Genomic DNA, 12,561 nt, shown 5'->3' on the forward strand with positions numbered 1-12,561 from the left:
CCTTTTTTCTGATTAGTAATTGTATAGTATATTTCTTTCCTATACCTTCACTTTCAATACTTTTCAGCTTTTTGGAACCTTAATTTTAAGATATATCGCTTATGAACAGTTCATAGTTTTTCTATCCAGTTGATAATCTTTGTCTTTTACGTGGCCTGTTTTGTACATTTAATATAACTTCAATGTAATTTCTGGGCTGCGCCAGGAACAGTAGTAGGATTTCGCCAGGTAAAGAATGGGTGGGAAGCATCCCAGGCAGAGGAAGTAATATAACAAAGCAACAGAAATACAGAAATAAACTGCATAGGGAAAGCTGAGTAAATCTGCTGGGGCAGAAAATAGTAGCAGAAGATTAGGCAGCAGAGGAGACCGTGGCCTTGTCATCATGGTGAAGAGATAGCTTTTGGCCTTCCCTCCTTGCATAGTGTGGAACACATGCTAGAAGTGATCGAGTTCTTCCAAAACTGTGCCTGGCACTTCTGTAGAGTAAAATGAAAATACAAGGTGTAGTTCTTGCAATTAATAACCAACTAATTCCATTAAAAAGGTAAGATAACACAATTAAGAGTCCAGAAAATGCAAAATAAGGAGATAAATAATAAAGTTAAAAATAAAGGAGATACCTGGGAAGGATTGCATCTTTCTTGTGTCTGCAGAGCCTCCTAGCGTTGTTCTTGGCACTAAGAAGGTATTGGGTTGGCCAAAAAGTTCGTTCCAGTTTTTCTGTGACACCTTAGGGGAAAACCTGAATGAACTTTTTGGCCAGCCCAATACTAAGTGCTGGGAGGAGTGAGAAGCCAGGCTGACTGGAATGTGTTGGGGAAGAATAGCAGATAGAGTGAATTCTATTCTGTGGAGAGTGAAGATTGCCAGGATGAGAGGCTGGGAAGGTTTGGAGCAGGAACAGAGGAAAAATAATATCAGCTTGCCTGATGCCCTTGTGAATGTGATTCTTGCCTTATTTATTTATTTTTTTTAATTAGCCAGGGTTACGAATTGTGGGCTGGGTCTGTGGTAATGGAATAGAATGGGCAAGACCTATGGCAATACCATAACAAAGCCTGGATATTGTCTACACAGCCGCGGCCAGCTCAGCCTTGGTTGAGTTGGGTTCTGACTGCCTTGAAAAGCCATGCTTTTTTTCTGACCCTGTCTTGCTCAGCTGCTTTCTGTACAGCTCTGGGAATGCACAGGATCGCCCTTCAGAATGAATTTCCTTAAACAAACCTGGACTGTGTCTCAATTTTTAGTTCTCACTGTCCTTAAGGCAGATAATTGCCTTGACTGAAAATGCCTCTTTCAGCTCCTGCCAGAGTTTATATTAAAAGATTTAGGTAGAGTGATGATAGTGTAACAAAATGTGGAAACAGAATTTATTACACATATACTATAACTTATTTAAAACACCCCAGTTGTTATTTTTCTGTGTTCATATATATATAGAGAGAGAGAGAGAGAGGTTTTTTTCCTTTTTGGAATTTTAATTTTTGAATTTAGAAGTTTAGGAAAGTGTATTTGATTTTCAGAAAATGGACAGTTCTTTATGATGATACATTTTTTTAAAGCCCAATTTTATCTTAGATTGTTTTAAATCTAGATTTTTCTTGATTTTTTTAAAAGATAACTTTTTAAGATTTTTTTTCTAATCTATATTTTTCAATTCTGTGGATTTTTGGTCCTCAGGTAATTTGAATTCAAGGAGAATTTTCATAATGAATCTACTGACTTTGTACAATGAGGAAAGGTCCCTTTGCTTTCTAAATAATGAATACTTCTGGGATTACACTGATACTTAGATTCTCTATAGCAGGGGTCCCCAACCCCCAGGCCACAGACCAGTACCAGTCTGTGGCCTGTTAGGAACTGGGCCGCACAGCAGGAGGTGAGCAGCGGGCGAGTGACCAAAGCTTCATCTGTATTTACAACCGCTCCCCATTGCTCGCATTACCACCTGAGCTCCGCCTCCTGTCAGGTCAGCGGCGGCATTAGATTCTCATAGGAGCTCGAACCCTGCTGTGAACTGTGCACGCGAGGGATCTAGGTTGTGCACTCCTCATGAGAATCTAATGCCTGATGATCTGAGATGGAGCTGAGGCGGTGTTGCTAGCACTGGAGAGTGGCTGCAGATACAGATTATCATTAGCAGAGAGGTTTGACTGCACAGAGATCATAATAAATCATTTGCTTGCAGACTCACATCAAAACCCTATCAGCAGACTTCCCTGGTGGCGCAGTGGTTAAGAATCTGCCTGCCAATGCAGGGGACATGAGTTTGATCCCTGGTCCGGGAAGTTCCCACATGCCGTGGAGCAACTAAGCCCATGCACCACAACTACTGAAGCCCGCGCACCTAGAGCCCTTGCTCCGCAACAAAGAGAAGCTACCACAATGAGAAGCCCACGCACCACAACGAAAAGTAGCCCCCGCTTGCCTCAACTAGAGAAAGCCCACGCACAGCAATGAAGACCCAATGCAGCCAATAAATAAATAAATAAATAAATAAATAAAATTTTAAAAAGCCCTATCAGTGAGTGGCAAGTGAAAGCAAGCTCAGGGCTCCCACAGATTCTGTGTTATGGTGAGTTGTATAATTATTTCATTATATATTACAATGTAATAATAGAAGTAAAGTGCACAATAAATGAAATGTGCTTGAATCGTCCCAAAACCATCCCCACCCCCATCCATGGAAAAGTTGTCTTCCATGAAACCGGTCCCTGGTGTCAAAAAGGTTGGGGACTGCTGCTCTATGGGAAAGAGGTTCTCAAGGTTCTCAGTGTTTAAAAATATTCCAAGAGACACACACAAGACTAGAACTAGCTGCAGACTGTACTTAGAATCATAGAACCCTCAAAATGACTCTGTGGCACCAGAAATTTATGATCCATGATCTTAAATAACTCTGTATTTTTGACAACTATAATAGGAAATGAAAAGCTACTACTATCCCATTTTAAAATAACTGAGATTTTTTTTTAAATGAATGTGAATTTTCAACTCTGGTTTAAGTGTGTATCTGATACCCCAAAGAAAACAAATCATCACCCTGAACTTTGAAATATTTAGGTTAAAGGACAAAAATGGCACTTAGTTTGGGGCTCAAGGTTATAGGAGTAAAGAAAGTTATTTCAACACAACATAGTTATACAAAGATACTTGGAATAAATCCAGACTTTGAAGAGGATGAGTGCTTTTACTTGGTACTAGGAAAAAACAGGCTGCTTCATAGTGTCCTTGGTCTTGCTGTAATAAGAAGGTGGCCGGCTGGTGTTAATAGAAAAAGGCCTGGAACATCACTTTTTTCTTCTTGGATATTTATATCAATGAACTGAAAATACCTTTAAGAGCATCCTCTTCAATGTGCTGTTATTCAGATGGCAGTGGTGATAATCATGGAAGTAGATCTGACTGACTACTCCTCAGCCTCCTATAAGGGAACTGTGTAGTGCAGCTCTGTAGGAGAGGTATATTCTGTAAAACAAATGCTGAGATACAGAGTAACCATTCATTGAGCAGGTCCTCCATAGGAGGCACTGTGCTAAGTGCTCAATACAAATTATGTCAGTTATTTCTCCCAAACCCTTGTGATATCCCTTTTTATAGATGAGGAAGGAGACTGAATCTCAGAGAGGTTAAGTAACTTGTCTAAGGTAACCCAGCAAGTAAATGGCTGAGCTGATCCAGAGCTTGAGCTCGTTCCCACCATGCCTGAAAAATATCACCAGCACTTGGTAAAGAGAAGAGCTCAGTACATGGAAGTGCGAATTCTGTCATAGAAAAATTGTGCTCCAGGGATAGTTCTCTTATTACAGAACAGGAACGGAGTGCTGATTGGACTGTCTTGAGTATTTTTGCAGCAATGACAAAACATCAATTCATCCCCATTTGTACTTTCTCTGTCTTGTCCCTTTTGCGCCTGAACATGGCAGTTGCTGGGACGGAGGGTGCATGGGTACTCTTACTACAGCCCTTCACTTTGTTTTCCTGTGATTATGTTAGTTGAAACCAAGAGTTAGGGTCAAGAAATTTTTATAGCTCTGAAATCTATAGGTGATCTTAGGTTTCATTTAAGAAGTGTTGAGAGTGGTTTGACAAGTACCGAATGACTTAACTCATCTCACAGTGATTAGTTTCAAGGATCTGTGAAAGGAACAAGCTCAGCACAGCCACTGGCGAGTGCCGTGGCACAGCTGCCTGAAGACGCGTTTTGTTAGCAGTGAAAGACCTGTGGTCTTGAGTGCATTAGTTTGCTAGGGCTGCCACACAAAGGACCACTAACTAGGTAGTGTAAACAGCAGAGATGTATCGTCAGATTGTCGACAGGGTTACTGCCCCCTGAGAGAGGATCTGTCCCGTGCCTCTCGCCTCGTTTCTGCTGTTTTGCTGGCAATCTTTGGCTTTCCTTGGCCTGTTGGAAGCATCACGGTGATCTCTGCCTTCATCTTCACATGGTGTTCCTCGCATATGTCTGTCTGCCTCCAAATTTCCCATTTTATAAGGATACCAGGTATTTAAGGCTCATCTTCATAACCTCATTTTAACTTCATTATAATCCTCTGTAAAGATCCTGTCTCCAAATAAGGTCACATCCTAAACTACTGGGGGTTAGGGCTTCAACATATGAATTTTAGGGGAATACATAACACTAAATAAGTGTTAACAACTGTGTGCCACATACACCCCTTCCCGCAGCTCCACTTATATTAGCTGAGGTGTTATCGATAGTACGTAGGTCCAGTTTATTGAGTGAGTTGTATTTAGTAAGGTGTCTCTCCTTTTCAGAATAATACCAAAATAAATAAAACTCTACAATGATTGGAATTTCTCCCTCTGCCAGCCTGGGCCTGCTTCGGGTTTGGAACCAACAGTGGGGAATTTGACACTGTCAGCTTCCTTCCTTGCTCTGCCTTTCTCCCCCTCGCTTCTCCTGGTTTTTACCCTTCCAGGATCAGGTCTAAAGGGGCTTAAGGGGAAAAGCCAGCTGGGATGGTTGCATCTGGCGAAGGTGCCCCCTGGGTGGCGGATGTGGTTCTCTTTGGTAGATTCCGGGGAGACCCTACAGCTGGGGCTTCCCCCTTCAGCTCCCCTGATGCAATAGGGCCTCCCCTCCAGCTGACCCTCTCACTACACACACTTCGTCCCTCGCTTTTGGTGTTCCACTTCTCTGCTGGTTATCTTCATCCCTCTGCGCAGAACTCTCTGGGGAGGCTATCTTTTAAGGCAGCCAGCCCCATGCTGGCTGTGTTCCATGGAGCCTGGTTTGGTTCTTGGGAAACACGCACCTTTGCTGTCAGTGGAAATAAGAGTCTACTCCCAACGCAGCCTTTTTTTTTTTTTTTTTTTTTTATTTATTTATTTATATTTGGCTGTGTGGGGTCTTCGTTTCTGTGCGAGGGCTTTCTCCAGTTGCGGCGAGCGGGGGCCACTCTTCATCGTGGTGCGCGGGCCTCTCACTGTCGCGGCCTCTCCCGTTGTGGAGCACAGGCTCCAGACGCGCAGGCTCAGCAGTTGTGGCTCACGGGCCCAGCTGCTCCGTGGCATGTGGGATCTTCCCAGACCAGGGCTCGAACCCGTGTCCCCTGCATTGGCAGGCAGATTCTCAACCACTGCGCCACCAGGGAAGCCCCCAGCGCAGCCTTTTAAACTCTGCTGACAGGTAGAGACAGCTCAGCCATAGCCTCTTGCCTTTAGAGTTACTTTTCAGGCTTGAGTCAAATCTTGGTCTTTGTCGCTTCAAGTCCAGGAGATACTGGGCCTGCTTCTTCAGGTGATTCCCTCCGCTTAGTTTGAGGTTAGGGGTTGCGTTCTCCTCTTTTCCTCCGTGGGCAGAGGTGGCGGTGGGCACAGAGCACACTTGACACTCTCCAGCAACACACCCTCTGTGGGCCTTTATAACTTGTTTTGTTTTGATTTGATGTTTTTGTACTGTTTTTGATTGAGATATAATTGACATATAACATATTAGTTTTAGGTGTACAACATAATGATTTATATATTGCAAAATGATCACCACAATAAGTAACATCTATCATAATATATAATAATGTATATAACATAGAACATCTATTTCATCATATTTAGTTACAAAATTTTATTTCTTGTGATGAGAACTTTCAAGATCTAGTCTCTTAAAAACTTTCAAATATACAATACAGTATTATTAACTGTAGTCACCATGTGCTGTACATTACCTCCCCATGACTTATTTATTTTATAACTAGAAGTTTGTACCTTTTGACCACCTTCACTCATGTCACCTACCCTCCACGCCTTTACAACTTCTGCTTCTCAGAGGCAGGGGGAGACTGACTGGCTAAAACAGCAAAGTCAGATAGGGCTAAACCCTTTCCAAACCCTGCATGGAGGCTCTGTTCTTCTGACATCTCTGCAGGCATTCACTGAGCCACGCCCTGGAGGGCACTGGTCAGTAGTTGAACAGTTAAGGGAGAAGGAAGACACCCAGACGTCCATGGTGGGATGGTCTCATTTGCAGAGGAGCACAAATGACCGTTTACTTATATATATACTTATATACAGACAAGGGGGTTGAGTCACGGAATGTGAGTTCTGACCTTGAAGAGAGCATCCTTGCATTGCAGTTATCACATTTAAACATCATGAAACACACCTTAACATAAAACTTATTGGCCTGTTTTGTCAATGTATAGAAAATTTTAGCTGCTTAGTGGTTTCTGTAACACATTTGGATTTTCTTAGTGAAGAACCAACCTGTTACAGCTCCCTGTTTTTGCCCATGTGACTTCCTACAGTATCTCTGAAGAATATCTTATTATGGCAGGGAGAAGAGAGTAGGCTGTGTGTGTGTGTGGAATCCAAAAGCAGCATTGTGTTTATTGTTTTACTCTGCAAAGATCATTCTGTTCTAAAGATATGATATAAATGATGGTTCTTTGCTGTATTTAATTTCATTATAATAGAATTCATTCTCTACATTAAAATAATAGGTGATTATTTCAATGCTAGAGTATATTATATGTCTATAGAGCATTCAGAATTGAATAATAAAAGATTAGTTCAAGTTCATAGCATTCTACTTGAAGAATTATGATTTATTCACCTATATAATACAAGAGTACTGATTCCTTTGGTCTTTTTTAAAAATTAGGTAATACTCAGTGGAAGAGATCACACAATAAAGACCCAAAGTTCACAAAATGTGATAGGAATTTAAAGAGTAAAAGCAGACGGGCAGATAAGCACTATTAAAACCAGCCTGTAAAATTGAAAATAAATATTTGAATTCTTTGAATAAAAAGTCCAGAATAATTGTGAAAGGGTGATAATGCATGAAGTAATCACTTTTGGTGTGTGACAGCAGCAGTGGGACAGAGAACCTGAAGGCCTTGTGCTGCTGTCACTGGGGGAAAGGAGAAGGCAAGCCCGGTGGGTAATTCTTTCCACTTTAGTTCTTGGCCATAAAGAGTAAAATGGGAGTATATAGGCAACATAACAAACCACTAAACCTGCAAGTAAACTTTGAGACTAGAAAACAAACACAGAAATAAATTACATCCTATTAATAGGGCAAAGAGAGATTTTTCATTCCTTAGATAATATATACTAAATTATAATAACTAAAGTATCTTTAGTTGTAAACATCAGTTGGGTTGTGGTGTTACAGTGAAGATAGAGTATGAAAGAATATTGTTAAGACAGAAAGGTTTGCTTTTGGTCATAGGGCATTTTGTACATATATAGATATTTAGTATTTGTCTTGGGTCATAGCACTTATTTATTTATTTATTTATTTCCAATTGTTTGTTTTAAATTAATACCAATGATTCTCCTTTACAAAATTGGCTTTTGCATTTTTAAAACTTTCAGAAATAATTTTTAAAATACCTTCCCAATGACAGAAAATTATCACCAGTATGAGATTTCCAACTAGCCACGTTCTGTGATGTTGTTTCACTTCCTAATGCACCACGGGAAGCTGGTTTTACTCTTATGAAGAGTATCTCACTCATGCTCACATCCTACTCGGGGGTTAGAAGCATGCAGCTACTGTTTGTCCTCAAAGCTTTTTGGAAGAATGTGGCAGAGAAATCTTAAACTTTAAAAACCCTTTTTATATCCATTGGTTTAATAATCCATTCAACTAATATTTGTGACATGAAGCATGGAATATTCAGACACAGAGATGGTTAAGACACTGTCCCTGTATCAAAAGAACTCAGTCTTCTGGGTTGAGTTTCTTTTTTTCCCATACGTTCACAAAAATTTCTTACTTTACGTAAATCCAGGCTTGGTTCCTGTTGAATATTTTACTATTTTGAGACATTTTATGGCTTCTTGCTGTGTAGTGCAAAGTATTAATAAACTAAGTATCTTTCATGATGCTGTGTTTGTTAGACCTTTTTCTTTATGTATGACCACGAAAGTCAGTGAAGTGGGAGCTTAATTATCTAAGTCATAGCTCTGGCTTTAATGTTTCTTCATATTCTTGCAGCCTCACAGGTGCTTTCCAACCATACAAGTGAATCTTCCAACTTCAGTGTGAAACCATCAAAAACTCCAGTTTCCCCAGTCTCAAAGATGACAGCTACCACCTCGAAACCCATAGCAAAACCATCAACAACTGCAGTTGCCTCAGTCTCAAATAATGGGACAGCCGCCACCTCAAAACCCATAGCAACATCTAAAATGATAACACCAGAGGTCTCAACAAATATGACTTCCACCACCTTAAGGTCTACACCCAAAATAACAAGTGTTTCACAAAATACATCCCAGATATCAACATCCACAATGACCACAACCCACAATAGTTCAGTGACGTCTGTTTCTTCATCAGTAACAAGTATGTATAAAAATGGACCTATTTTTCCTATGCTGAAAAAATAGTTGTTAAAATGCCACATTTATATCATTCCATTCTGCAAAAATGTAGAAATTTAGACAATTATTTCTCATTTCCTAAATAAATTAGTTGTAGAGATCAGGAAAAGAGTCAGTTGACTTAGTAACTATCTTGTCCCTTTAAAAAAATTAGCTTCCAACTTAACCATGCCAAATAATGACTGTATGAGATCCATCTGTAAATAAATAATTTATCCTAACATGGGATTTTATTTTGCATGGTTTGAAAACTTGTCATACCTTTAACTCTTTGAACCTCATTCTAGAAAGGAATTAGGCAGGCTCAGTCTCCATGATTTCTAAACCTAAATCATGGAGAACTTTGGTTTTAATTTACTTGTGCCATAAAGATATTTTTTAATGGTATTAGATATAGTCACATATGTAGTATTAGTCTCAGCACTCTTTATTTTTTTGCATTTGTTTAAAATATAATGCCTGTGAAACCATGAATTCAAAAACCTTAAGATTCTCTTTTAAGTTATCCAAAGTTGAAGTTCTGTTTAAAAGCCAGTGATTACATTTATCAGAACAAATAGCAGACTTCATGGTTTCTTTTGTGTGTTTTTATATACTTCTATTCCAAATAGTTTATTTTCTTTATTACTACAATGTATGTATTGAAATCAACTTTAATGTCTCAGGGGCTCTTGACTCCATAAAATTAAAATAGTTAAAATTCCCAATTTATTCAAAAGGAGAAATTTCAATTAGAAACATTTACTCAAATTGGATCCAGTTTCAAGATTTCAGCTGTTACCCAGACCTGTTTTGTTTAAGGCATGAACTCTTAAGAAAATTCATAAAAGAATTAACCAAATCTTGCTGCCTCTGAGGTTTTGGTAGACCATCCAAGCCCAGTCTCACCTTAAGATCTTGGGGTTATAGGCACTGGGGGTTTAAGGGATGTGTTGGATCAAGTGAAGAAAACTAGAACCAGGCGGTCACTAGACACAAAATCAGCTGGAGAGCACCTTGATGTGCTTAAGATTCCCCCTTGTCCCCAGATCAGCACTCTTACATAGAAATTCAGAATGTTTTATTTAGCTTATTACAATATGTTTAAAAAGCACTAAAGCCTTATTTTTTTGTTTTCTTCTAGTCACAGCAACTATTATTTCTAAGGAAAATAAAGGATCAAAATTTGATACTGGCAGCTTTGTTGGTGGTATTGTATTAACACTGGGAGTTTTATCTTTTCTTTACATTGGATGCAAAATGTATTATTCAAGAAGAGGCATTCGGTATAGAACCATGTAAGTTTTGATTGGCCAGGACTTTTTTATTATTATTAATTCTGTATTTCTGTATTTAAATATCATGACAAAATATCAGAGTAGAGCCAGTGTTCATCTCAGGGATTAATAATTTATAGATTTATGAGTTATATTTCCATTAATCCTCTATGCCCAAAGCAAATTGTTTATGTACAAGCTTGTGATTATAATTATTTGCAAATGCAAATGGATATACCTATAAACATGATTGTATTTTATTAGTGTCATACTTTTTTTTTTTTTTTTTTTACCAGAGACCCAAGTTTAGTCAGTCCTTTTCATTTGCTTATACCTCTAATTGCAAGAAATACCATTATCAGGTCTCCTGAGGCTGTTGACCTAGTGTTACTGACAAACACAAGACACACTAAAATAACATCCTTGATAAAAACGTGATTTTTGCTTTCTGTGACAAAGAAAATAAAGAAATTCTTCTGACAGCCTCATTTTCCCTGATACTGAGTTGTTAGTATAATATACATTATCAGTTAATCTGTAGTAAAACTGTCTTTTCAGGTGAGCTTTATCAACAAGTCCCCAACAACAAACTATGTCATTCTATAGGTCTGATGGTTTTTGGAGGTATCATCTCCCAATTTTTGTTATTCCAACAAAGTCCTTTTGGTTTTTTCTTTTGAGCCTTAAATGTACAAGAGTGAATCCATTCTTTTGATTGTTAATGTATATATAAAATAAATACCATAGAATAGATGACCATTTTCCAAAATTTGTTTAAGTTGTTGTATGCATATGTGTCCCACACAGAGTTTCCATGTCAGAAACACTTGGGAAATACTAATTGAGCAAAATAAAATAGAATAAGTTACTTTACTATAAGAATACTGTAAGCCTTTGATATGTTGATGTACATTATGAATTTTTAGGCGGAGAATATAGTATGAAAATATGTCTCAAATTTTTCATTGAACTAAGAAAACCAGACTTTAAAAAAGTATATTTGAATTGGAAGTTACCTTCCACATACAGTATCCATCATATCGAATTTACTTTAAAAGTGCATCAGGGTGGTGTTTTGTCAGATTACAAGCACATTCAGAAACATTCATTCTTTTCTCTTTTAGATCAACCCGTAAAAGAAAAAAATACATGAAGGAAACTGACTAAACAGAGTTGACTCTAAAAATGCTTTAAAATTTGAAATATTTTTTAAAACCATTGTGTTTCTAGAAATACTTATCATCTGTTTTCTTGGTAAATTTCACCAGTTAAACAGAAGGCACATTTTGATTATAGTAAATTTAATGCAACTCCTTTTTTATAATATCAATATTTATTGATATACTTGAGGCTATAAAATATTGAAGGAATTAAATTTAAATGTGCTGTTTTCATTTTAAAGTGCCTTAACTACGAAGTATATAATTTTAGCTTTATGGACTTTTTCCTCACGTATACATGACCACATAATGCTGCATGCCCTGTGGAGGACATCAGAGTCCAGAATCCCCATAACTGTAAGGACAGATCTGTGTGGCATGTAAGGAAGGCAGTGTGACTCTAACAGGAGTCTTATTCATATCAGAACCAGTTGATGGTGAAAACACCATATTTAGTTGAGTCTAAGTACACAGTTTTGTTTTTGTGTATTTCCACATTTTAACACCTCTGAAATGGATGTATCTTACAGTCTATGGGATGAGAAAGCATTGTGTTGTAGTTTAATAGGCCATGTTTTTCTTACTGCTACATTTTTTAAAGAGTGCCTTTTAAAGCCAGTAGTTCCTTTGAAGTTATAAATAATGACATTCCATAAGTAAGGACTTAATATTTGTCCCATTAAGGAACCTGAGACCTTCTATATCTAGTAATTATTAGCATTTCTAGTTTTCATTTATTGGATAATAACACTGATTATAGTGTTAGCTCCTGTGTTTCTTAGAGTTGCATGGAGAGACAGTGGAGTGAAGTGGTAAGAGATGGGGTTTGGGGCAGACAGACTTAATTTTGATTCTGGTTCTACTGTTGACTAGCAGGGTGCCTACCCATGTTTATATAAATGATGTAGCACAGTGTACAGTGGTCAAGACGAGAGTTCACATGCTTGCTTAGCTTCTGATCTTCTGTGAAATGGAATTGATTGATTAAATAAATAACATTTTATATATATTTTTTAAGTGCCCTCTCTCTGCTTAGGGCTACTGTGATGATTAAATGAGATATGGATGTAAAGTCTGTAGCATAACACCTGGCACATAGAAGATGCTCAAGAAATGATCGTTGTTTTGGTTGTTTTCTTTTTTAAAGAGGGTTATAATAGCTAATTGATGAAAAGTCACACAGCCACTGCAGAGATTTGAGTAAGTCCATTTCGCAACCTGAATACACTGCTTGAATCCTTAACCAATACAGTATACCAGGTATTTTTTCTTAAGAAACTTTACAC

The 12,561-nt window shown here is 38.2% G+C and overlaps 1 protein-coding gene across 1 annotated transcript in view; it reads left to right on the plus strand.

Moving 5' to 3' along the window:
• The window catches only part of TMEM123 (transmembrane protein 123), an 86,520-nt gene that overhangs the window by 70,527 nt on the left and 3,432 nt on the right, over positions 1-12,561 (plus strand). Inside the window, exons 3-4 of the mRNA XM_061202641.1 lie at positions 8,471-8,821; positions 9,983-10,136. Coding sequence (XP_061058624.1) covers positions 8,471-8,821; positions 9,983-10,136 — 505 coding nt within the window. The remainder of the gene's footprint in view (positions 1-8,470; positions 8,822-9,982; positions 10,137-12,561) is intronic.

Source organism: Eubalaena glacialis, chromosome 10 (genome assembly GCF_028564815.1).
Source record: "Eubalaena glacialis isolate mEubGla1 chromosome 10, mEubGla1.1.hap2.+ XY, whole genome shotgun sequence".
NCBI classification, from domain to species: Eukaryota; Metazoa; Chordata; class Mammalia; order Artiodactyla; family Balaenidae; genus Eubalaena; species Eubalaena glacialis.